At 41.2% G+C, this 27702-nt stretch overlaps 1 protein-coding gene across 4 annotated transcripts; it reads right to left on the reverse strand.

Annotated features, from left to right (window-relative positions):
• Nucleotides 1-530: 530 nt before the first annotated feature.
• On the reverse strand, nucleotides 531-22166 carry MKNK1 (MAPK interacting serine/threonine kinase 1). 4 transcript variants are annotated; one of them, XM_014250846.2, is made up of 13 exons: nucleotides 22059-22103; nucleotides 19492-19587; nucleotides 16367-16465; nucleotides 15590-15687; nucleotides 14050-14129; nucleotides 12540-12613; nucleotides 9348-9452; nucleotides 6352-6407; nucleotides 5662-5757; nucleotides 4702-4896; nucleotides 3933-4097; nucleotides 3275-3315; nucleotides 531-2359 (listed from the first exon to the last, which is right to left on the reverse strand). In XM_014250846.2, the coding sequence occupies exons 3-13, from the start codon at nucleotides 16461-16463 to the stop codon at nucleotides 2131-2133; spliced, it is 1236 nt and encodes a 411-aa protein (XP_014106321.2). In that variant the 5' UTR covers nucleotides 16464-16465; nucleotides 19492-19587; nucleotides 22059-22103; the 3' UTR covers nucleotides 531-2130. The 4 variants fall into 4 exon arrangements, with proteins under 4 accessions (XP_014106321.2, XP_087916456.1, XP_014106322.2 ...); XM_088060330.1 differs by having other exon boundaries at nucleotides 3275-3318; XM_014250847.2 differs by lacking the exon at nucleotides 19492-19587 and having other exon boundaries at nucleotides 3275-3318; nucleotides 22084-22166.
• Between the last annotated feature and the right edge of the window lie 5536 nt (nucleotides 22167-27702).

Below are 27702 nucleotides of genomic sequence, written 5' to 3' on the forward strand. Positions count from 1 at the left end.
TACCCCTGCCAAAACGTCTCCTGTGCTCTCTGCTACCTCTCTTGCCCAGGAGGAAAAGGGAAGGAGAAGCAGATAATTTTAAAGCACAGTTCAACTAAAAGGCAAGTATACATAAAGGGTCTGGCACCTGGTTTGGCATTCCTTCTCTATTCAGATTTCACTCAAGGCATGAGCTGCAGAGACACTGGGAGTGGTGCATCCCACGCCGCTGGGAAAACAACCTTCCCCACCCAAGAGCCACAGACCCCTAAAGAAACTAAAAAATGACTCTGCAAGAGGCACTCAGAACTAGACTACACACAAGAGCAGAACAACTGGCTTAAGTTAACACCTCTTCCCTGCCTGGGGTGCTTTTCTCAGTTCCCAAAGAGAAATATGAGACCACAGACTGATAAATAAAATAAATCAATAGAAGAGGGAGGTATGCCTAGTCCTCAGGCACTTCGACTGTCTTAAATCTAATGTCGCACAAAGAATTCTTTTTCTGTGTCACCAAAAACAGAGGAAAAAAACCACAAAGAACTGCCAAATGTGTTAAATACATAACTTAGGACATTTTAATTAAAAAAAGCAAAATACATTTCATCATTCATTGGCTAGCATGACGTATAAAAACTTTTAAATAACAACTTTAATATTAATCACAAAATACAGCATGTTTTATAAAAATAGCTGTATGCACTGATATTACTGATAACGTAAAACCACGCTGAATAGGCCATGCAATGACATTCAGCTTTGACCTTTCAACTTCCAAGTGCTTGTTGCATCTGCTTACTTTATTCCTTCTCACTCTGCTTGGGAGGGTTTTGTGCTGCCACTTGGGGTTCTCCTCCTCCCCCCCTTGCACACAAGGCCCTGGTAAAATGTTTCAGAAAGGGCTGACAAGTTAAGGTGCATCATGGGCATCTCAGTGGCCCAATTTTCACAGCTTATGTTTCAGAAAGTGCTCAACACGTGTGTTCTTCTCCATAGACCTCCCTTTGGTCACTTAAATCTTTGGCTTTTCAGCCAAAACCCTTTCAAATTATTCTTGGCTCTGTTGCACCACAGTATTGAAACTGGAAGCAAAAATCTAGACACCCAGCCTGAGATTACTGCAAGAGGCAGAATTTTATGGCTGCAGCACCATTTTTGTACAGTTGTATCTCTGCTTGTGGCATTTCTAAATTATTCACACACCAAAATTCACTGATGTCTGTCTGCTCACATTAGGAACTCCAGGTAGGACACACAAAAGGTCATGGAGAAATACAATTTTACAGAAAGAAAGGAAGGTTTAGCTGAGGATAGCATTAATATAATAAAACCTCATGTTAGTATTAAAAAGCCTACCTAACAGTAAATACAAACTGTTACATAAACAGTCTGTTACACTGCAGTTATCAGATTTAAGAATGTAACTGTTCCAAGGACATCAAACTCCAGAAAATTAAAAAAAGAGATGGTATGGAGTACATTGTAGTTAAGGGCGAAGATACATCAGATAAAAATCCCACCTCTTCCAGTTTTCACCCCACATGCTGACACACAAATTATCAACAACATAAAAAATCTACCCAGAAGAAGCATGAGCAATCCTTGCACCTGTACAGTACCATCCTCATTCCATTTAAGCCCAATGAATGTAATGGAGACAGAGATCCCTGTCAACATCTACATTCCTGAGTCTAGAGAAAGACAGGAGGGCACTGTTGGTTGAGAACAGTCCCTGCTGCTGGCAATAACAGCAGCACCTTCAAAATGTGCCATCAAGGAGAGCAGCCTTTGGCAGGGAGAGACTTAATGCTCTGCTAGGCAAATGTGTGTTTTTCCTGATGTTTTCAAGTTTGCATTTTAAACTGTGTTCTTCTAAGAAGAAAATGAGGAAAACTTAGTGATTTATCACCTCAGATAATACAGCAGCAAACTCATCTTCTGCAGTTTAACAAAAATCAGTTGAATTATCTTAATGCACTAAATCTGTCAGGCAGAAAACATTCCCATAAAAAGCTGTCCCCTTAAAGTTACAATCACATCACAAGAGCAAGATCCTAATCAAAGTGTCAGAAGCAGAGCAGCTTTTATCAGTGCTGAAAATCCAAGTCAGAGCACAGCCTGATCCTGCCCCCCACACAGCAGGAAAGAACTTTAGAAGGCTTTATGGGGAACTGGCTGGAAGTCGCTGGTCTTGGTGGCGTGTGCCATGGCCCTGCGCCTGGCCAGGCGGGATTTGGAGGGAGGGGACAGTTTCATGGAGCACACAGTGTGGGCGGTGCTCTCCTGCTCCGCGCTCAGCTCGCTCTCGTGCTGGGACAGCTGCCGGTTCAGGGCTATGGCCTCGGCAGCAAACAGGGTCAGGTCCTTTGTGCTGCTGTTCCTGCCCAGGGAAAGAGAAGGAGGAAGCAGTTTCAACACAGGCACTTCACCCACTTGTCCTCACAGGAGAGTATCTATTTCCAGATGTGTTTATTTCTTCTTCCAAATCACTGAGACAGCAGGCAAAATGACCAGTTAATATTTGCATCTGTCCTCACTCAGAGGACCAGCACTACATAACAAGAACACTCCGGAATTTTGGAAACAGCCACAGTTCTACTCCTCCCGACAAGGAATTCTGATTATAAATCCAGGAAGCCACTTGAGACGTCATCCTTAATTTCTACCTGTTCTCAAAGGATGGGCATTTGTGGCCATCCAGAGAACTGCAGTCCCACTATAACTGCACCTGTGGCTTAAGGAAATGCATTTCTGATGGGGGAACCACCTGAAATCACCAGCAGCAGACACAGAGACAGAAACAGACGTATGACTCAGGCTCTCTGGCATACAGAATCTTCCATCAAATCACCTCCAAAAAGGCTTGCCCTGCTCACAGTAAATGGGTATTGTGAGTGCCACCAACTACAACGAAAGTCAGGTCCACGTCTGTGTTTATGGTGATTATCCACCCATCAGAAAGCAGGCTCTTTGGGTAGCACATGCCTTTATGCCTTTTTCTCCCCCTCCTGGGCAGCAAGCTGACAAACCCATCATTATTTCCTGCCTAAGATTAACACTGCACTGCAGGAATTCCCTCTAATGCTTTTCCCACAAACAAGCAAGATTAGATCATAAAAAAAATTCAGAGCTTTAATATTTCCGATGTTCTTAACAAAATTAGTGTGGCACATTTATGAAGCTCCATTCTCAGCCAGGGGATGTTACCTCCTAATTTGTCAACTCCTCTCTCCCACCCATTCTTTCAGTAATTATCCTTGACCAAGTTTATAGATGTTTAGAAAATAAACCCTACCTTTGAAGAACTTGAGGGGTGGGCAATCCCCTTTCAGGAGCCTGCTAGAAGAAGCAGTTAAGAGAAGTTAGTTACATATTACCAGCTGGGAACCAAGCTTTCCCAAGAGTGCCAAAAAACAAGTGACTCCCCCAAAATCTTTACAACTAACAGATACTGCAAATAAACTAATTCACTGTGAGCTTACAAATCACTGTTTGTTTGCAAAACATATTTCATAATCTGTCTCCCCTCACAAGAAGATTTCACAGCTTGCAGGTATAAGACTACAGCTTTGGAAGATCTCCACAGGGTCTATTCCTTCCTTCCTGAGCTGGGAACTGAAACAAAAGAGGACACTGCTGTTCTTTTATAACCGTATTTACCAGCATTCTGCATTACTGTATTAGCACAATAAATTGTGTACTGCAGTGCTTGCTATTCACAAGAAAGCCATTTTAAATGCACAAAGCAATAATTAAACAAGACAAAACAAACATTTTAAGGCTGACATATTCATCCAAATATTTACCACGCAGAAAAAATAAAGCCACAGTGTATCATTTAATTAATCAAGATACAAGCACTGAAACACACAAGGACTCTAATAAAAAGTTAAGAGACAGGGAACAGCTTGTTTGGAAGAAGAATAACTCTTAATATAAAGGGGGATACATACTCCTTGAACCCATGAATGTTGCAAAACTTGAGCAGCACTAAGTCGTTCTTTGGCATCACAAACCAGCAGCTTTGAGATGAGATCTTTGGCCTCAGAGGAAATATGTGACCAGTCCTTGTCAGGAAATTCATATTTGCCTTCCTGAATGCTCTCAAAAAGCTTGTTCTAGTAAAGGAAAAAATATTCACTTGAAATACACCGCAACCAGAAAGTTTCTCAGGGGAGACTTCCCACTCACTTTTGTCCACCTAATGTGGAGGGCAACAACTGAAACCATCCAGTCTTCTTATGCAGTCAATGGAGAGCGACAGGCAGCTCCACAGAGTGCCTCAGTGCAGCCTAAGAGGGACACAATACACTGCTGAAAAAACTTCCCCCCACCCCTAAGAGGGCAGCTAAAATACTGTTTTTAGAAAACAAATTCAGGTCCTGCATGGCAACCCTCCCAGGGCTCAGCTTGTATCTGAGGAATTGCAGTGACTACCATAAACCAGATCAAGGATTACAGAACAAGGGAGGATTCCAGAGTGAGGAATAGGGTGAGGAAAAGCTCTGAGATCTCACAACAGGAGGGAAGAGAAGCACTTGCCCAACCTTACTTTAGAAACTGGTATCACTCAACTTCTATACTGCCACCCTCACTTCTCACCTCCCAGCTAGCTGCCAGCATCAGGCACAGCTCTCCACTGCTGGCATTACAGCAAGTCCTGCACCCAAAGCTCAGGGGAGAACTCTGCACTCCCCACACACCCAGGACGTGCACACCCACCTGGCAAACTCTACAGACTTCTCCTCTGTCCCAGCCACAGTCTGTGCCACAGTTGCCCACGAAAGGGGGGTAACCACTGAGCATGATGTACAGAATCACCCCCAGGCTCCACAGATCACACCTCTTGTCATAGAACGTGGCCTCCTCCATGAACACTTCCACCACTTCGGGTGCCATGTATTCTGCAGAGCCACACTAAGAAACCAAATTCAAGCAAGTTTTCAAAGGGAGGGTCACATCAAAACAAGACTCAGGTTTATCATTTTCCACTCTTTATACCAAGTGGCTTGGTGCAAAAGCAGAAATCAGCCAACAGTGAATATTAAAGTTCCTATAGCTCTTTAGCAGCACCATAATAGCTGTGACTATTAATAGCCACCACATAGCTGTGAGCCTTTAATACAAGGTCAAAATATTAATTTACATCTTTCAGGTTTTTAAATATTATCCATTAGTTATCAGACAAGTGTATCAGGGGAATAGATTTCTGTAAGACTTCAAAAAGAGATTTTTCTTTCACAGTAAATGGCAAAAGCACAGGACTGCAGTTTTTCAAACTAATGTGTATTATAAAGCCACACTCTGATTAGAGAACTTGCATTCTCCTTAGCTCATTTGCTTGGCTACAGAACCAAAACATGGGGAAATTAACACAAAACTAAGGTTCAAAGTCTGTCCATTAGCACACAAAAAATGGGCACAAAAGTTTCCCTATTTGATTGTGTAAGAGATAAGCAGGACTGATGTGGCACATGCTGGCCAGCAGGAGAATTAACCCTGCCTGCTCCTGTGCTTTTGTGTATTTGTTCTGTGACTGAGAAAGTGAGACAGTATTCATCACACATACACTTGCTTGAAATGGTAAGTGGCAGTAAGAACTTTGGAAGATCTCCTTTGGAGATAAGGAAAATTGGCTGACAGTAGAACAAAAAAAGCACAAAGCCACAATAGGTCTCTCACCGGCGTTGTTAATTCAGGAGTAGTTATTGGAGTACATGCACTGCTCAGCTTCACCCCACTGCCAAGATCAAAGTCACATATTTTTACTGGTGACATCTAAAAAAAGAAAGAGGTCAAAGAGGTCAGGAAGACCGTGATTAATGGAAAATATATGAATATATGTGAAGTAGAAAACCCCAGGACAGAATACAAGTCCCTGCTGAGACCCAGTCTCTGACAGCCGCCTTCCACTCCTTGCATCCACCTGCCCTGCCCCAGCTGTACGCACACCACCAGCACATGATCCTGCTACATTAGTTTTTCATTTGGTTAGGCAAGTGCCAGTACACATCAGGGCACTTTGAAAACTGGTCATATAATGTGACCAACTGGCCTCTAAATGCTGCTTGTCCATCTGGCTCCTGGCCCAGAACAGATGAGGCACCAGGGTGTCACTGCTGTCCCTCTGTAAGGCCAACTGGCTTTTCTCTTAGCCAGATGTTCACATTTTCCTAGCTCAAAGAAGAATTTAGTCTCTTTTAAGCTTCAGTTCTGTTAAATTTAGTTCAAGTTCACTAATGGGTTCAAAAGTTCCAAGAAAAGAAGTTCCAAGAAAAAAAGGTTTAAGAAAAGAAAAAAACCACAAGGACTGTTTTTGGGAACCAGGTTAAAAAAAATTCAGTTTGGAAAGTTAAAAGACCAGAGCAGCACCTTTTCTGGAGATTCACACAGGATGTTTTCAGGCTTCAGGTCCCTGTGAGCAATACCTAAACAGAGAGCACAGATGTTCATTAGAAAGGACACTCCCCTGTTTTATATCTCATTCCTTCTCTTTATTAAAAGGTGGCCTGGGAAATATTATAGATCTGAGCCTGCTACACAGATCAGCCCCTCTTAAATATAATAATTTAACTATAAAGTGCAACTGTTAAAAGTCACTTTTGAATCCTGGTATACCTTTATCCTCCTTAACTGTATAGGAGAGTCTGTCAAGCAAATGAGAACCTGCTAACACCAGAACTTTTTGTTAGCCCAAATTAATTATGTTCCTTAAAACCAGCTTACTGAGATGACTGGTCTGTAGGAAAGTTTAATTCTTTACACAGTTTAATGCCATTATTTTTGTGCCTTTTACAGTAAATTTCTATTTCCTAGATGGATCAACTGGCTTGCTGAACTCTTATCAGCACAGACAGTACTTGAGGCACTCTCCCCTGCAAAATATCCCCTAAGTTCCCAGATGAAAATACCCCTTGGAGGTACATACTCAGTGCTGAAGCAAAAGGAAAATTAAAGGTTCTGTTAGAAATGCAGAAGGAAAGCTAAAGGAAAACAACCAAAGGGCTTCTTCATTGGACTCCTATCAGAGTAGGCAAACCTAACAGGGAAACACAAAGTTATCTGTGTAATCCACACAGCAAGGTGGTTGTCTCTTGTCAAAGAAGTTCTTCAAATGCCTAAAACCACAATTTCTGGAAGTTCTCTGTTTAATATGATCAAACTCAATTAGAAGGTAGAAAATGAGAGGCAAAAAAAAAATCAAATCAAATGAGCAAATTGGCTGTAATTTAACTGCAGTCTAGTCTTGATTTAGAAACTTACACTCTAAAGACACCTGATATTACTTCAGAGTACAGGAAGGAAAATTCCACCAAACTCTAGCCAAGGGAGCTTTAAATGTCGTTTCTTCAGCACACTCCACAGAATGTGGCTTAAAATATAACAGCAGAGGCCCAATTTAAAGGAATCAGTGTTCATACTGACACAGTGCACATGGCTTTGGCACAAAACATGGCACAATGAACCTACCAAGGTGGCCTGTGCTGACATTTACAAGGCTGACCAAACTCCCAACAGTTGGCTTGGCTCGCAATGGGAAAGCCAACAGTGTCTTTTTGTATTATTGTGTGAATTCAAATGTCTGATTATGTAACATTTGATTTTGCAGTTGCACAGAGCACTGAGAAAACAACTGCCTTTAAACACCCCTCCAGTAGATTATTAGCAATAAAGCACATCCCAAGTGGGTTTAAGGCAGGATTATCATCCAGCTGAGTTTTAAACTACTCCTGGCAAAAGAATTAGGTGTCTTCATTCAATTTTTTTTAAAAGCATTTAGTTATAGCACTTCACCATTAAGCTGTGCAATAAAACTGCTTTAATTTCCTGTTTACTTTAGTGTTCTGTATCCTATTTACTAATTATTTTAATGTCACACGGAAGAACCATAAAGAGAACAATAAAATGAAAAGGGGATGTAGCTGATTCTGCAAGCCATGTCCCCACTGTCCCAGTTCACAGCAAACAAGAAAGCAGATTGCTGCTCTACAGTCATTTTAATCAATCACCCTCCTCTTGTTTGGGAAAAGGGGAATTAAAACTAAAAGCTCAGAGAGAACTACAGAAAGGTATTAGCTCAGTTGATGTTAAACCTCTTGAATGGGGTAGCTGGACTTCCAGCTGTTAAGAAACCTGCTATAGCCCTGAACATAAAAAAAGAATTTTTCCACAGATTCAGCCTAAGTTTCCTGCCTCTTACATGTCCCATATCCCAAAGTCAAAATCTTCTAAACACAGGTATTCAAGAAGCACCTTCTCTGAAAGTTTAACACTGAATTATCACATAGGCTGTGAAAATTACAAAAACTCTTAATCCAAACTAAATTTTGTTTGACATTCAGATTAACTTCTTGTAACAGTCACAACATGTGACAAGATCCACATTCCTCAGGCTTACCATTTTTATCCCTATGCATTACTACAATTTTCTTTTTAATGGGTTCAACCTGTTGAGGTACCAGTGCTGTGATTCCATCTTAGCATATAAACAGCAGAATACAACTAAACATTTATTGTACCAGGGGCAGTACTAAGCAATTTAGGCAGCAGATACAAATCTGCTGAGATCTACCAGGCTAATCAGAACGGCAAAACGGAAGAGAAAAAATGTATCAAAATAAATAACCAATAAACAGCCTCCATTACATGCCATTCTATTCTGAGCTAGTCACTGTAACAGTAAGTGAAGCTGCAAGGCCAGATAATCACAACATAGGAAAGACTTCAAAAGTATCCATCACATTCAGCCCAAAAATATACTCTGGGATGACCATAATGCACAGAAACTTTGGAATTTCCCAAGTCAAAAAAGCAGCAGAAAAACACTAACAAAAAAAAAAATCTCTACAAACAATAACTGCTTTAAATCTAAGCGAATTCCAAATTAATTGAGGGCACCTTCAAATAAAGACTGGTTCACTTAGGTCTCACAATTTAACAGTGAGAGTCTAAATGTGAGGGCCAAAAGCTACTACAAACCAACAGGTCTTGTGACCAGCAGAAATTCTGAATAATAAAAAAAAAGTAACTTGACCTGAAAGACAAGGAAATTAAAATTTTATTAGATCCCTTTTGAGTAACCTTTATATGGTGGCTTGTGTAACAAGAACAAACAAACTCAACCCTAATGTTAACTCTCTCTGGATGTTGATTCAAGTTTTCTTTTTGAAAAGCCTGTACCATCTTAACACTCCCAATTACTTAAAATGCTACAATATGAAAATAATATCACAGAAGAAAAGAGCTTAAGTCATGTGGCATTGCTGTAAGTAGAAACACTAGCAAAAGCTGTCTACTTAGAGATAAATGCATTTTATTAGCCAAGTGTACAGTATTAACCAGTAAAGATGGAGGCAGCCTTCTCTTACCTTTTGTATGAAGAAAGTCCAGAGCAGAGGCAATGTCTCTCACCACTTTGCTTGCTTCTCGTTCATTGAAGTGCTTCCTCTTTTGTATGTGGTCCAGGATGGACCCTGTCAGGGTAACAGGTGAAAGGGAAAACCTCAGTATGAATGCTGAACTAGTTCCATGTATCATGAATCCATAACCTCATTTTCACACTTTACAGAAGCCTTTCACAGCAGGCAACTTCTATGGAGCAAAGAGGGGAATGACTAAGAAGAAAAGGCACAACTGAGCAGCTTCACCACGGTAAGTGTGCTAGAACATAATTTTCAAACAGTCAAGTTTAAGCACAGCATGAGAGGCAATCACTTTTTACTGCCCCAGGACATGACTGGTCTGTTTTCCACACACTGGGACAGTAGAGATTTGCCAACAGAACCAGTAAAACTCAAAAGTATCAGCTAAGGAGATACATAAACATTTCAGCAAAACCCAACCTACCCCAGGTCATGGGTGCCCATGCTCAAACTCTCCTCATTTTCTATAATGTCACCACTGAAACTCTGCACTGAAAGTCAAGGATACATGTTTTGTGCCTCAACACCACCAAAGTAAAAAGATATTTGACCTTTAAATACACATCAAATTTCCCACAGGCATCAAGGCAAGGCTTCTGTACTGACTTAAGGCAAAATTTGCCCAGTGATATAAAATTAAATGAAAACATACTGAAGGGCTGGTAGCTTGCAGGCCTCACTGGTATCCCTTTAACAAACAATAAAGGGAGGTCTCATTCCTCATTTTCTTACAGTGATTTCAATCAAACCTCTCAAAAGATTAAAAACGTCTTTAAAAAACCATGTAGTCCACAGAGATCCCAGCTCCCTATGTAACCTTGCTATTGCCTTCTATTTTCTTATTCAGAGAGGTGTATTTGTAAAAGCAATCAGGCAAAGAAATTCAAGAAATAACTGCCATTTGTTATTAGCCCAAATACACTCAACATTTTCTACCTCAGGTGATTTTACTTTTTTTAATTCTTCAGTTCCAGATGTGGAAGGAAATCATCTGTTGGGTAATTCCTATTCTTACAGCATCAATGCTACTGCCACTCCTCCACAGTGAGCACTCAGAGAGGGAAGAGAAAGGACATTTAAAAATAAGAGAGATGGACAAAAGACTGCTCAGATATGCACAGCCATGCTATGTCAGGTGGGTGGAGTAAGGCCACTTTGGACCAGGTTATTAGATTTCAAACTCAGACATCTTCCCTTGTCAAAACCAACACCTTCTAGTTTGCTACAGATTTCTTGAGTGCACAAAGTTCAAAGGGGTTTCCTGGTATAGCTGTTCTTTGCACCTTCAAAAAGCAGCAACAGTTCTTCAATGTTTCCAGCCTCGTGGAAAAGACCCCACACTTCACAGGAAACATTACTGAGCCAGCTGAAGTGCTCATTTCACTCAGCAGGTTTATCTGAAATTCTCTTTCCAAATAGAGCTGATATTCAAAGTCTCTCAGATAAGAATTACATCAATATCAATAAAAACATACTTTATTGACTTTCTATTCAGCCCACATAGAAAATCCTCATGAAGAAAGAATAGCAGGGCACTCCTGCCATAGTTATTCCTACGTCTCCAGTACTCATCAGACAGAAAGCATTATATAAGCACCTCTCAAAATGCATTTCAGAGGGGCAAAAGAAGAGGAAAAAAACTCTTACATCATGCAAGTTCAATCTAATCAGCTCGATTTTAACTCATTCAATTATAAAATGCTGTCAGACAAGGATACTAAAGGGACTCTGCACATCACAGTGAACTGAACACAGATAAAAGCAGGAACAGAGCTCCTTCAGTTACCACAGCTACTGAAAGGCAAAGTTGAAAATGGAAAGCCCAAATTAGGCTCCAACACTGTAACAGCAGCCTCTGAGACTGGAGTTACTGAAGTAAGGCTTGCACTGAAGATAAATGTTCTCATTCTTGCCAGCCTTGCCACTCACGTAAGAATCTGCAGTGCATCAGATCTGACCTTAATTCCCATTCTTTGTCTTCAAACCACATACCTAATACTTCAAATACTGTTGGTTTTCTTAAGAGAAAAAAAGTAGCCTCAGCCCTAGCTGAGCCTGTAAAAACAGAAGCCAAGAGGGAAGGAGTAGCATTATTATCCTCTCAGCAGCCATGCAGTGACACTGACAACCACAGACTGACAAAGAAGAGAGTTAACTAATGGAAGAATGTGGAGATGAAAAAAATTACAAATGCACATTCATCTCAATCAAATCCTATTACAGCTTATTTGTCAGAGACATCCATGCATTAAGACAAAGGGTTATGGGAAAACAAAGGATAAACACAAGATGCATAAAAAGATACAGCAATTTTGAGAAAAGTTAAATGAAAGCTTTTACTCAATAAATATCCACCTCTTTCAAAAATAGTTCTGCATCTATGCAGAAAGAATTTTTATTTTTTGCACGTACAATTGCTCCTGGAAACCTTCTTGACCAGAGACAATAAATTATGTTCTCTGGGCAACAGGATACTCCAGAAGCTCAGTTTTCCTTTGAAGGGTTGACCACATTAACTCCTGGTTTTGCACAGCCATGCAATTAGTACTGTAATTACACTCCATGGAGACAAATGTGAGAAAGTCCATAAAGTGCTTGCTGCAGCTTTCTCATTCCCCAGGTGAGTGGGAAGTGCCAGAGCCCAGTGACCACTCAGGCTCACTTGATGGGCTCTCAAACCCCCACAAGCATAGCTGATTCTCAATAACAGCAACCCCAGGCACAGGCAAGACAGTTTTCACAACAGAGTTCCATGAGTACCAGGAAATTAAGTCAATCCTACATCAAGGGAAAACTCTGCCAGAGTATTCAGATGCTGCACTTAGGATCATGCATAACACCTGACATCCTGTGTGTCTCCCCTTGCCTGAAGGTACTGTGACCTACTGACTGTATTTCAAACCTGCCACTTTAATAGAGCTGACATTTCCATAACTTTCAGAAAGGGATTACAAATGCATGACCAAACCCATCAATACTCAAGAATAACCATACTTCAAGCTGTCTAAAATACTTCCTCTACTTCTTGTCCTGAAATTCTTCAAGCATTTAAAGTAATTATTTAATTGTTATTTTAAAACAGAGGCAAATAGGAGCCAAAATGATTCAATGAGCAAAGGCACAGTTTCTGCACAGTACCTCCTCGCAGCTTCTCAAAGACCAGGTAGTATCTTGTGTCATCTTCAAAAAATTCTATTAACTCCAAAATGTTCCTTTAAAAAAAGAAACAAAAAAGAATGGAATAAAAGAAACAAGCATGGAACATACACACAGCAATGAAGAGTTTCAGCATGGATAACTAGGAAGTGCCAGAAGTAACCAAAAATACAAGTTCTAGTCAATCAAATTGCTTTGGTTGCCTGTGGCATTAAAACTACATTTCCAACTCACACTGAAATTTAAGCATGGGAAATGTGCCAAACACCACACTCACCAGGATTGTGAGAGCTCTGCTACTGCTCAGTTGACAGGAAGATAAGTGGTAGTAGGTTGTATTTAATAATTTAAAACACTGCCTTTGTGCTGAAGGCAGAAATAAAGAAAAAATAATTAAACTGGCATTCTTTCTCTCTGGAAATCACAAAGCAAAACACACAGGGCTCAAAAGAGACAGGCATCTGTCAACAAGATATTAAATCCAGCTCCTTAGTTGCCATTTTTAGACTAACTCCTGTTTAGCTCATGTAAATTATTTGTAGCATAAATACCCCAGGTTGCTCTGAGAATGCCAAACACGCAAGTCAGAATTTTTTACATTTAATGGTATACCAAATCCCCGAAATTCTGCATGCGGTCACGTGAGCTTGAGTTTTTCATCAGTTGCATACTGGATGACCATTTACTCTTAACCTCTCAAAAGAAGAAACACACGGTCTGCTCCTCTACAGCACAACATAAGTCCATGAGTTTGGTAAACAAGTTGGTTTTTAAATTATTTCTGTATGTTATATTAAGTATTTTTTTTTTGAAAAATTCAATATAAAGCCACACAACTGTAATATATATACATCATCTGTGGTATATACATTCTAGATTAACAGGGACATCTAAGAGTAGCTTCAGAACTGTCTCAAACCCATCACAGAGCTCCCAGAGCATGCTGCCAGTGCCTGCACAGCTTTTCTTCCTCTTCAGACATGAGCAGCAGCTTTAGAGTTGCTTCATCCTGCGGTTGCATGAAGTCAGCACGCATCCAAGTGAGAACTACGTTAGCTTTTTGCTTATCTAAGAGCTCCAGAGCAAAAGCAGGAAGGCTGACACGAGGAGGACAAACATCAGGGGAAGGAATGGTAAAATTTCCTTTCCACAGCAGGTGGTGTCAGTGTCAGCTTTTGCTGATGGTGAAATCACAGAGGAGAGTGTCAAAATGTTAATTTCTCATCTGGACAAAAGCCATGCATCACTGAAGCACAATCAAGCTACATTGACCCAGTTGCTAATTGAGTAATGTAACTATTAATCTGTTCCCCGAAATTTCACAGGTAAAGAAGGGGAAATTCTTACCCTGAACTGATGCCTTGAGAAGTCAAGTCTAAAATTCAAGTGGTTTTAAGGAGAATACTGCAAAGCTTCTAACCTTGTCACACATAAAAAGTTGAAAACAAATAATCAAAACACTTTAAATAAACAAAGACAAGACCATACTTACTTGTTACCCTGACACTGGTACAGAGTTTCTATTTCACGAAAAACCCGACTCCGACTATGCCCAGCATTTTTTTCAATGATCTGTGAAAAAGAGTTTTAAGAACTCATATTTGAAAAAATATTGCAGGAACTGTGCATGTAGCTCTGGAATTAGGTAACTGTTCCAAGGGTTGAATCTAGGGCATGCCCACTGGAGAAAAACACTCCACCTTTGTTTGTTTGTTCAATTTCTCATCTGGCATTTGTTTACAGAGCAGAGCAGTGTCAGCAGAGCTCTGGAAGGCATTCAGTGGACAAGAGAAATTAGGGCAGGAAGAGAAGAGAGGAACTAAATCCACACATTACACAGCCAGTGACCACAAGCCTTTTCTTGCATCATTTTAACTTTGCAATGTGCAGGACAGGATATCCTCTTGAATTCTACCAAAAATAGATTTGAGTCACATCAGACACTGAACAATCAAAAAGAAGAGATTTGAAGAGATTCATTAGAGGCATTTAAGCAACAAGTACCAAATTCACCACAAAATGAGAGTTAAGTTCATAATGTAAACTATATGGAAACCGAATAATAGAACCTAAAGAAAACATACAATCAATCTCAGAGCCATCAGAGGTCACCTTCCTTCACACCATCCTCAGGCTGAAAGAGGACAAGAACAAGGGCTTTCCACAGAGTCTGAGCCTGAATGATTGCTGCATAAATTGAAAGCTCATGACATTACCAAAACATCACCACCATCTGTATCCAGGACTGGTTTCTTATTTCTGCACCCTGGTGCAAAGTTCTCTGGTACAGAAGAGGTAACCATTCACACCACTAGTAGACAGGTCTCTGTATCTGATCACACACAATTCCTAATGCAGAGCTTTGTTTATTTCAACCTTTCAACTTCAACAATTTTACAAAGTACAGACAAAAATCCAGCATTTATAGAACTACTTTTTAAAGGGGCTTAAAATTCTGTGCCTGTTTTTTAATAGAATCAAACATAAAGCTTCCCAATTGCTGTTGTGTTTGTAATTAGATGGGGGACTCAGGATAACAACGAATTTGTAAATGAGCCCTAACATTTTCAGTTCAGATGTTACAGAAGGAAGACTGGCCTCTATGAGAAATAAAGACAGTTTTACATGAATCATTGGTAGCACCTGATGATCTCTGAACTAGGAGGAGCACCCAAAAGCTTGCACTATTTGGGAGGCCATGCTGTATAATGACTCAGTTTCTTGTTTCATAAGAAGAGACAAAGGTAGACCACAATCAAAGCAGAGCATGAGAGGACAGCTTGCCCTGGGATCCAACCATCACAGTGATTTACTGTCTGTGATTTCTACCTGCAGCTGATAAACCAGCTCACTCTGGAGGCACAACACTTAAGATGATAGGTTTTCTCAACTGTTATAAAACAAGCTCGTTTCAAGCATCAAAAATTTCCTAGAAGGATTTGCTATTACCCACTCTATTGCAGGTTTTCCCTGAGACAGAGTGATAAGACACATCACAGACAGAAGTGATGCAGCTTTTACTCTATACTTACTTTTACTGCGTATTCTTTCCCAGTTTGGAGACTGACAGCACCCTGAACTTTAGCATATGCTCCCTCACCAAGCAGCTCAGCAGTCAGCTTGTACAAGTCTGCCAGAGAAATCCAGAAGGACACATCCATCAAAGTGAATTTTGAAAGTGAAAGATATTTTAATGAATAACATCAAGACAAGTTCTTTATCTGATAAGCATCCTTCACATTTATGTAGCAATAAAGCAGACATGCCAGTCTTAACTACACTTCCTTTTTCACCTCACTCTTTCAAGTTCCAGAAAAATTAGACATTACCTTTATTACAGCATCAAAATTACACATTTTTTTCATACTAAAAATGTTTGATATCTCAGCAATCTCTAGGATCTCAGCCACCTTCCCTGTCTTCATGTAAAACTCAGAAACATTTTTTTCAGGTGGAAAACAATTAACTCCTTGCTCAGAAAATGCCTACCATACTTAATCTACTTGCAGAGATGGGGTTTTAAGTACAAAAACTTGAATATTTAAATCTAGAACACTACTACCATCTTTATTTGTAATGTACTTTCCATTGCTACTTGCCCACTAAGAAGTTCTATACCGCTCAGTTTTCTCACTGAACAATATTTTACTTACAAAACTTCACAGTATTTTTGCACACATCAATTCAATCAAAACATTTTGACATCAGCGCCATTCCTACCAAAAAATTCAATGTTTAGCTAAGAAAACAGAAAAACAGCAGAAGCAAAGCAGACTGCAGCAATTAAAAACTTTTAAATTGTCACCAACCTTCGAACTTCCCAGGAACCTGATCTGTGGCTCTGGTTCTTTTTTTCTTTTTCCTTTTCCCACTGTCTGCTATGGGGACAGGCTGACTGCTGACCATCTCTGTGTGGCAGAACATAGAGGTGACTTTAACAATCAATCACTTTAGGAGAAAACACAAATTCTCTTGTGTGTTTATGTTCTTATCTATCCAAAAGTTTCTCTGCTTTTCTTCATCACAGGCTGCCACCTCTTTTCCAAACATCATAGGAAACCTAAAAAGGCAATTTGGGTGCCAATTAATAGTTTGGAGGTGAGGGGGAAGGGGGGGTTGATAAATAAATGTAAAACCAGGAGGGAACAATAATGCATCTGTACTGAATCCTGATCTCACAGCACAGTAAGGCAAGGCAGAGAAATAATCCACAACAGAACATGTGCCCTGATACCAGACAACACTTGCAGCCCTCACAAGGGCACTCTTCTCTAAGCCACTCTACTGTTTTAAAAAGAGATTGTTTTTTTCAAGTCAGCTCAAAAAAATGAGGCTCCAAAACAGCAGGAAGGTGTGGGGAGGTTTCAAACCACTCAGTGAAACAAAGCAACCACAGGAGTTAAGGTATCACAAGGACAATCTAGGTCAGTTGATGCTGCCAAAAGGCCATAAAGAAAACCATCTCTCACAGAACCATAATGTACCTTTCTAAACCACAGATCAGTGGGTAATTTATGCTCCAAAGCAAGAAGTGTTTATGGCATTTAGATATTTTTCCCCTACGTTACTAGCTGCAGATACTACAAGAGCTTAGTCAGAGATAACAATTAACTGATGCAAGATATTATGGCAGAAAAAACACCTGCATATTGTTATTGAAGACCTAAATATAAACACTGCCATATTTGTACAGATAACCCATCTCCAAAAAGGTTAAATGATTCCACACTGAGGTTCTAGGTGGGAGCACTTAACACCAGTCACATCCAGCCAAGTTTGCCCAAGTTTAAAATCTCAGCTGAAAGTCTTCAAGGCAGTAGCAAAGTGCACCAAAGACATTTTACAGCCAGGAGGAATTCTGACTAAATTCACTTTTAGTGATTTTGTTCTACAGAGAAAGCTAAATCAATAGAAATAGTGTAATTATGAGAACATTGGTAATGAAAGAGCAAGTCCCAAAAACTTCTGTCAATTCTCTTTTAACAGACTGTGAAATGCAGTTTTTCTGCCTTTCACTGTTTCACTGTTAAAGTACTCAAAACACAGGAGAAGCTCCAAGGCAAAAATAACTCCACAACAACCTACCAATACATTAAATACTTTTTCTTTGCTCCATTACATTTTTCTTGTTCTTATCTGTCAGTAATAGCTACTGTGAGTGTCACTTAGAACCCACATGTCTGAAAATTTAGAACAAGTGTTATTTTGAAAGTCCTTTCTCCTTAACAACTTAGTGAAACACTTAAACATATATCACTCAAAGCCTCAAAACAATAGTAAATCCTCATTTTCAAGTCTTAGGCAGAATGTGTTCAGAAATCATCATGATGGATGTTATATGTGACTTCCTAAATAAAGTAATATAAAACACATTTTACCAATTTCTCAAGAAACTGCTTCCTTTTAACTCAAACTGACACAAACACAACTTCAAATGTTAAGATAAAGAGAAGGTGAGCCTTTGGCAGCTAATTCCAACTATCTTCTTTTTCAATTCAACCTCCATCAGGACTGAAATGACACACATGAAGCTGCTCAGAGATAGGGCTGTTCTGCTTGAAGGTGCTGCTTGATTTCCACAAGGTATCAAACAAGTAACTTTAATGACCTGATCTTCTACAAGTCATAGCTAGACAGATTCTATTCCATTTCAAATATCACCATTTCAGAGCTTGAAACAGACTAAAAATCAGCAAAAATCCCAGAATGTGAATCCTGTCTCTTAGCACAGATGACATATTTCTTCACAGCCAGCTCCCGCACTCTACCAGCTGGCTCTGATATTTACGGTCAGCTGTTTATTAACTCACTACATTATTTCAAGTCCTTTTAGTCTGACTCAATTCCTAAGTTGCAGAGAATTGCTTCCCTGAAAACAGGAAGTTCACTAGTCATGTACACAGAATCGAAATTAGTGAAAAGTTGACATTTTTAGCCTATAGTCTTCACTAAACTTGCCATCACAGTAAAGCATGAAACATTTGCTGTATTAGACTCTTGTTACTGCTCTGGTCTGCTATTTCACATAAGTGTGTAGCTCACTTCTGTCAACACAGCTCATCCTTTAAAGGTATCACAGCTTCACTCTCATTGCTCACTTTGTTACAATGAACCAGTACTTAAGTAACAGCCAGTACTACAAGAAGATTCCTTTAGTCCAGACAAACACTTCACAGAGATTTTTCAAGCTTTCAAAAGAAATGTGGTTTTTTTTCCTACAACCAAAAGAGTTTCTGGTGACACTGAAGGACAGTGTGTCTCAACCAGCCAAGCAATGCTGATGTGTTCTGCGTAGTGCAGGAGTGCTTCTGGTGACAAGGACACTGTGGGCTCTGAGGCAGCTCACCCTGCCAGACAGAGCTCAGGGACTGGATGGACTGCTCTGGAGGGAAATGGCCCATGGACACAACAGGTCCAAGACGAGCGTCTTCAAATTCTGATCTGTCCTTCTCCAGTCACATTAGGATTATTACTCACAGGGTAATGTTAGCAGTAAAAGCCACACTGTAAGTAAAATGAGAGCAAGTTTCTGTCTTAGCTGCAGTTTTGTTGAAGCCCCTGAATTTTATTACCATCATCATAACTCAGTGTTGAGGCAATATTTAACACACACATTATTCAGAGCCTGTGTGGGAAGGTAGTTACAGCCTTTCTCTTTTGCTGTAAAGAAAACTTGCAAACAAAGCCAAGAGAAGAAGAAAGGGAACAATTACCGCAAGTTTCACTTTATTCAGACCATAAATTGTCTTTCATCTTGCTTCCTAACACTCCACATATGAACATGCCAAAATCCACTACCCAGACCTAACTTGCCTCTCGTTCTAATCTGCTTCTCAAAGGAAGGAAGAGTATATTTGGAAAACAAGCACATGTGTGTAACAGGAAGCACTTGGAGAACACAGAAAAGATGCCTTTTCTATTAAGAAAAGAATACCTTGTTTGTGTATTTGAACTCAGTGGAAGAAAGCAGAGTCCTGGTAACACCACCTGCTCCAAAACTGGGTCTTGCTTGAGCCAAGTTGTTCTGGAGCTGAAAAGAAACACCATCACATTACCACTCAGAAATCATGAAAATATTTTTCCACACATTTAGGTAGTGCCCAGAGTCTAAAGACATTGCAAGGACCTGTTGTGCTGGGCTTCGCATGAACACACAGCAAAAGCACACCCCTAAAATTTCACTGGAACAAAATGAAAACAGACTTCAGTCCAGTTTTCATCTCAGCTCAGTGTCTCACATTGTTCCAGGACCCTCCCTTCTCCATTAACACCGATTCCTGTAGATGTGGCTCGTAATGAAACTGGACACACTCAGCAGGTGTGTCCAGTTTCTCTACAAAAACCATCTATTTGCAGGAAGCTCATAACAACCCAAGCTGCCTTCATAAAGCAACTACATAGTGATTGTGTTTGTAATGTCACACATCAAGAAACATACAATTTGAAGAGGAAGAATGTGCAATGATGTATGAAAGTCTGGTGTCAAATCAGAGAGACTATTTTATACTCATTCTGTATTAAGTATATTAATTTCAAATTGTAAGAAGTTGAACACTCATACTTGATTTTTGCACTAGTTTGCCACAACATTCTTAGCTGTCAGAGTTACCTGCTCATTCCACCTACAATACAACTTTTATTTTCATTTAATCTGAGTTATCCATGAAGGGAGAGGAACTTAAAAAACATTCCAACATCTTCTCAATAAAATACAAGAGCATTAACATTTTCAGATGAACACCTGAAAGTTCACAGGAAGCCCAAGCAATCCAATTTCATTAAAGAGCAAGTCTGACAACAATTATTGATCCAGCCTTATCATGGCATTACTGTAACAACTCAGTGTGTCACAGCTGACACCACCTGCCTGAAAGCCTTCATGCTAAGGAAAAGGTTACAGCAACCTTTCTCTTTGTGTCCATGCTTCCCCCTGCCATTCCCTCTGTCACACTTTTCAGAAGATCAGTGTCACATTATCTTCTGCTTGTGCAATTTGCAGAGTAACTTTTTGGTACTCTCAGCTAACACTTCCCTTGCAAACTAAACTAAGTGGGGGTTTTCTGAGGTTCCCAGTCAAACCCTCCAGCAATGGATGGATCTCACTTTTCAGGAGAGCACATCAAGTTATTTCAGATAGATTCCTCCCACCCCAATTTTATTACTTCACCAGGGTTACTGCTGGGGAAGAAGGGAGAACCTTAATGGGGAGGAAAGCACACAGCACTCCTTTCCCTCTTGTGTTGGAGGAACAGCATATTTTGACACACATGCTGCAGACATGAGACCTCCTGAAATCAGCCTGTGTTTCCCCAGGCACACATGAATTTCTTTGAAAGCATTAATTATCATTCAGAATGACAGCAAAAGAACTGCTGTCATCCCCACTGCAAAGACAAAGGCAAAGGAGAAGTGTCCTGATCCAGCTAAGATGTAACAAGTAAGGAAAACAAATTAGACTGAAGGTGGCTTAAAAACATTGTAATCTTTCTAATTTCTTGTTCAAGGACAAGGTGTCTCCAAGGCAGCCACATGGAAGGGAGGATATAATAGGGTATATTTCACAGGGCTAACAAATTATTGTAAATTATTGTAAATGTAATGTAAATTCCCTGTTGGGAACAACATGGCACACACACTGGTTATTGCACTAAAGAACATCCTCTGTCCTTCCACATCCAACAGAACAATCAAACAGAATATTTAATGCTACTGACCACTGGCAGATAGTTTATATTTAAGATGCACCATCAGGGCAGTAAGAACTTAGCAGAAAAGTTATTTTAAACTCCATCACACACATTCTAAATGAGAAAACTCCTAGCAATAGTGTGTTGACTCAGCTACTTAAAGGCTTTCCAACCCCTAGAGCATTTTTAAATGAAGGAGATATCCAATGTATATAGCTTCTAAGCAAGAGAGCAAGCTGTTTACTCTCTTCTACATCTGATGGCATAAACAACTCTAAGAAGATTGTCTCTACATCACCAAGTAGCTCCTCTAATCCCCCTCAGCTCCCTTGCTACTGTAAACCAAAGAGAAAAACTTCTTAGAAGACAACTTTTCATTTCACACAGATAGAAGATAAACATTTCCTGCTCTTGTGCCACACCCCACAAATGATCAATCAGATAATCACACTACACAACATACACCTACATCAGCAAGTAGCCTTGTTTGGAGAAGCTAATCTAACTTAATGTTTTTCTACACTTTGAAGCGTGACTGATTTTTCTTCATTTTCCCCTCCCTGTGCTTTCAACTCTGAAATTAAGTCATTAAACTCCACTCTCACATTTGATGTCATGTAAGATTTGTACCAGTGTTCTAACATTTGTTACCATGTACTAGAAGGAGAGAGGAAATTCCTCACAGATGTAAATACTATTTTTTAAAGTATTATGGAGTACTGGTACCATGAAATAATGTCATAGAAGCATTTTGGTTGAAAAAGACCTTTAAGGAACCAAAAAAGGTTCAAATGCACAAGGCACCCTACTTTACCTGGAAGGCTGCCAATACAAAACACTTTTAGAACTGAAGTGAAAGAGGTTCAGCTCTGCAGGAGTGTTTTGCCTTGCTTCCATCCAGCACCTGGGAGGCACGAAGAGGAGCTCTGTTTAGGCAATAACAAAAACAAATGATAGTTGTTTGAAGTTATCAAAACATACACCAATCTTCCCAAGCCAATTATGAGTCATAACATTGTATGATAAAGGCTTTTAGAAGGGGTCAGCTTGTAAGTGGCAAAAGAAAAAAAAAATTTAAAAAAATAAAAAAAAAATGGCAGTGGCTTATTTCTCAAGAAATCTGACACTTCACAGACAAGTGCCAGTGGTGCCAGTGGTGTCAGGGAATGGGTTGATTTTTGGCTATCATAAGTCCTGCTGATGCCAGCAGCCGAGCTGTCACCCAGGGCTGTCCCGCTGCTTTTCTTGCCTCAGAAGGTCACCCTGCTCAAACTAATGCCACAAAGTACACATTAGGCAGATTTTCAGCGTTCCTCGGGGTTCACAGTTCCCGTTTTATGCCAGAGGAAAAACACAAGAACTAAAAGATTTCTCGTGATCACATCTAGGAGCTGGTTCATTCCCCTCTGTTCTCACTGCAGCAATGTCCTCAGCAGAAAGCAGCTGCCGTAGGAGTGAACAGACTTACCACTCTTTACTGAAAAACGTGCTCTGTATGAAACAAAGCTCCTTAAACCTTCGGGGAACAGATTTCCAGCCCCAGACACGAGGAAACTCCCGCATTCCTTGGGGAGGGCCCCCAGACACCAAGCTGCCGGCCGGAGGGCTGAGGCACCTTCCAGCCGTCCCCGAGCAGCCAGGGCTGCCGCCGCTCCCGGCGTCCGAGCGCTCTGCCCGCCACACTCCCGGACGAGCCGCAGGAGCTCCTGCGGGCACCGACCGAGCCCCCGGGGACTCCCCTCCCCCGCCTCCCCTCAGCTGGGCGAGCCGGGAAGCGGCCACAGCTCTCCCGGCCTCACCTCCATGGCGGCCGCGGGTCCCTCCTCGGCGGGGCGGCACCGCTCGCCCCCGCCCGGAGCGCCTGAGGAGCGGCGGGAGCGCGCGTGCGCGCGGCACCGCCCCCTGCCGGGAGCGCGCAGGGCGGGGCTGCACCTCCCCTGAGGGGCCGGGACGGGGAGCAGCGATGGGCGAGCGGCGATGGGGGAACATCGGCCGGCCGGCCCGGCTCCCCGGGCTGCGCTGGCTGCTTGCAGCCTTCCCCTTCCCCCGTGAGCGATGCCACAGAATCACTTTGGCTGGACAACCGAAGATCGTTGGCTCCGGTCTGTGGCCGGGCACCGCTGCCTCCACGGCGTGCCGCGTCCCGTCGTTCCTTAAACACCTCGCGTTCAGTAAAGCCAGGCGTGTCTCCAGGCAGGACAGACTAAGAACGGAAAGGAAAAGTAAGGTAACAACATCCAAGAGCTTGGATACAGCTAGGGAGGCACAGCGTGGAAATCCTGCTGTTGGACAAAGTGTCCAAAGGACTTCGAAAAGGTGGTGCTGAAAACCTCCTCAGCAGCAACTCTGTATTCCACCCTCACTTGCTCCTATCCCCTTTGGGATAATCGGTCCTTCTGCATTTTTTCTACTCCTCCTTTAATAATTTAGATGCAGCCTATTGTCCTCCAGCTGATTTCTTACCTCCCCACAACTGATCTGTTTCTGTGGAACATATTTGTGTCCAATACAGCTACAGAGGAGAGGCAACCGTGTAAGAGCAGTGGAGGAAAGGCAAACATACCAGTCAAATACTTTTAAATATATTTTTTAACAACTACGATTGAATTAAGCTTTTAATTTGTCAGTTTTATCCCTTTTTAGATTGGTTATATTTCCAGAAAATATATTTGGTTGGAAAAACAATCAGGCTTTCTTCTCAGCAGAGACACAAGGCACCTGCTTCATACAACAGCTCTGAGAAAAAATAATAGCAGAAACCTTGCTTTGGATTTTGCAGATGAGTCCAGTCTTTCAGTTTTACAAAGAAAAGTTCTGATTAACTTCACAGGTGTTAAAAAGGCCCAGGAAAAAACAGCTGTCAATGCTATTTCCCACTGTAAGGCTGAGCAAGAAGGTGGATTCATTTGTGGAGAGGGTGACAAGAAGTAGCTCATTTCCATATTAACTCAGATTGGCATTTTATAAGGTTGTTTTCAGTTTGGGTGACATTTCAGCTCTCAATTTAGTAGAATAAATGAAAATATAATATAAAATATAAACTTGGTAAATTTAGAGTTTGTGTTAGAAAGAAAAAAAGAGTAGATGAACTCCTGTGAGATACTACTCCCTGCCTTATTTGTGATGTAGTATCATTTCCATAAGGATTTCAAACATCCATGGAGACGCTAGTTTTGCTGGGAAGTGGGAGATGTTGCTGCCTAGAGACTGCAAACATTGCACTGTGTGGCTGCAGATATCAGAGCAATAATGGGAAACTTTGAAGCAGAACCTGAATATGCCTGGAAAAAAATCAGAGTAAATTGCAAATTATCAAGTTATCAGACTTTGGAAATCATGTATAGATGTTCTAGCTCATTTTGGCCTTTGTGAAGATCTGGGGATTTTCACACCATGTTATCCCCATTTCACCTAGGAGATGGAAACTGCCAAATAGCAAAAAGCCTGTAGGAAGATGGATGGCAAAGGGAAATAGGCCTTTCCACCTACAAAGGACCAGAAACTGTATTCAAGGTGCCATGGAGTGAGAACAACTTCTTTTAGCTATAGTGGCCCAAAGCTTTCAACTGTGCTGCCACATATAGGGTTAGTAACTTGTTGATAACACTTTTTTTCACCCAAAGCTGTTCAATTCCAGTAGTTTTTGCTGTTGTTGAAATGGCTCTGGTTGAAACACAAAATTCAGCTTAGTTAATGAGTTACAGCTTCAACCCATGAGCATCCCAGCTCTGCACAATTTCTGTCTGGATATGCAGCTTGATATCCTCTACTCTCAAAGCCACAAGCTCAGCAAATCCAAGGCAAGTTCAGACCTATGTTACCTGCTCCTGCTGCCTTCTCTGCCAAGGGGCCAGGAGGATGCACCACAGTTTGAGAGAGCTGCCAATTCCTCAGCTGGGTTCAAAGGACGCAGCTCAGAAGCAAAACGGTGCCCAAGACAGCCAAAGCCTGCAGGTCCCGGGATGGGATGGGGTTAATGACCATCAGTGGTTTCTCTGTGGTATCCTCTCCCAGGATGAAAGCAAGCTTTGTTCTTGCCACCAAGCTGGCAGGATAAATAGCAGAAGCATTGAAGCCTGTTTTCTGAGGGATGCACTCGTGCAAGTTGGTGCAGCATCTGATGTCTAAGAGGGTGCAAGCCCAGGAATAGTTCTCCACAGCAAAGCCAGCCCCAGCAGCTGTTCCCCACAGGAATCTCTGGTAGGCGATTCAGGCTGAGGATGCTCCTGTTTCTCTCTCTCCCCTCAGGGAAGGGATTAGGAATTTTTGCTCTCCACTAGCTGCCCACCTATTTCCACAACACCTCAAAACATTCTATCCTTAAATGGTTCAGGACTCAATTTCTCATGTTAATCTCCACTTGAACAGAAGTAAAGGGTAGACTGTGGGAGCAGCTCAAATCCAAGCAACCACATTCAGACTTTCAGCATGCAGAACTGTACCAGTTCATGGGAGGTCACGTCAAACTTCTGTATTTTCAAACTGAATTAATTGTGTTTTTTAATTCCCATTCATTGCTTCTTGTTCCACCTTTTTCTGCTGGGTTAAAGGGCTCCTACACAAAACAGCATCTTCTTACTGTGGGAGCAGATGTCTGTTCTCAAAGCAAGGTGGATATGCTTTTGTTGTTTTTCTGTCCCTTTTGTTCTTTGAAAGATAACCCAGCTGCACAACACACTTAACCAGAGGGCAAATCTTGTTTCAATCTAGTCTGTTATAAAGCAGGAAAATAAAATAAAAAATAAAAAAAGTATTTTAGTTTTCATCTTGTTGTTTTTAATAGAACAGGCATGGTGTTTCTGGGAAATGTTTAGGCTAATATTTCAGGGGTAAATCCCATGTAAAGTGAAGAAGAAAGCACCTCCTCAAATGGTATAATTAACTTATTAACTACAATAAGTCATTCTTCCACATGACTTTTCCATTTATTTTTTAATAGCTTTTCAAGTGCATGGCTGCTTTTTACCCATGCAGCAGAGAAGAGAAGGAGCCATCTGTGTTGGCTGTTAGGCAAAATAAGAAGTAATTACCAAAACTAGTTTTGATTGAGCAGCGTTACAAATGGATCACAGTACTCTGGCCTGTGTTTTACTACTGAAATTATTTCAAGCCTTGACTAGAATTATTCTTCTCTTATCTGCCCACAGCCGAGCACCTGAATCTATATTTAAGCACCTGCAATCTATTCTGATTTTCAGGACACACAGCATGTACTGTTCCCTCTGCTTTTCAAGGAATCTGTACAGGCTCAGTTTCTCTGAAAATTTAGGCAGTTAAGCCCAGAGAGAGGCTTATGCAATCACATTTGCCAGGATCAAGCTTCTGTGTCATTCCTTTGTTGTGAATATCCCTTCTTCACCTCCACCCCCCAAAAAACACCAGAAAAAAAGAGAGAAAGCACTGTTTCTTGCAGGAAACCTTATGATTCACATGTAGTGTATCAGTAGTGTGGGATATCTCTACCCCTTGAGACCATGTTTCAGTGTTCCATCTGGCAAAGCTCTTCGCATCATGGGACAAGATAAAATTCTCAAAATGGGCACTAAAAATTTCCATGTGGATGGGAATGCCAGGCTGCAACCTGCTTTTCCTGTAGCCAAATGTACGAGGAGTACTCACAGCTTCACACAGTGCCACCCCACTGCCCTTTGGGACAGAGATTCTGAACTGACTCTGTTAAACAGAGAGTGACATGGGACCTGGAAAACATCTTCTGGAGAGCAACAAACCAAACCTTCTGGACACAAGCAGCAAAATGCTTGTGTCCACTGTGCAAGCTGGTCATCAGAAGCTGTTACTGTGCAACCTGAAGTGCCCCATCTACCCCCAGCAGCTTCTCAGCAGCAGCAGTAACTTCTACCAGTCTGCATTTCATCCTCATCAGTTCCTCACTGCTCCTCACTGGACAAAAGGGTTGAGATCCGGTGATGTTGCACATGGTGTTTTGATGATATATTCCTATTAGAATGAGCAGGGCTAAGCTGTCTCATGTCCTTGGGTTCCCTGGGATATTACTCAGATGAGTAACAACCTCTTTAGCCAATTTTTTTGGATGCTGCAGTTTTATCCCATGACACTGTACATGCCACATGTCTCTGACTTGTCCAGATGTTTAGGCAGTATTTGTACACAGATAAAAGTCTTGGGGCCAGGGGTGACCAGCAGTCCAGAAAGTCAATTTGATAAATGAGAGTTGATAACTTCATCCTACCCAAGTGGGTTCCTCAGACATGTACAAGTGATCAGCACCAAAGAGAGAGGTTCTCAGAGTCTTCTTTTTTGTGCTTGTGCAGGAGAAGGAGCTTCGTTAATCTTCCTTTAGCCCTTTAGCTATGGGCTTGTTACAAGAGAGTGTAATGTAAAAGTGTCTGTGAGTTTTAATGAATTTGTAAGTCATAGCACAAAAAGGGTGTCTTGGGGCGAAGATTGTTGTCACTGCTGGAAACAGAAGTGGGAAG

The sequence above is a fragment of the Pseudopodoces humilis genome, chromosome 10 (genome assembly GCF_049639895.1).
Source record: "Pseudopodoces humilis isolate 2021_Gansu_Grassland_sample_001 chromosome 10, ASM4963989v1, whole genome shotgun sequence".
In the NCBI taxonomy this organism is placed as follows: domain Eukaryota; kingdom Metazoa; phylum Chordata; class Aves; order Passeriformes; family Paridae; genus Pseudopodoces; species Pseudopodoces humilis.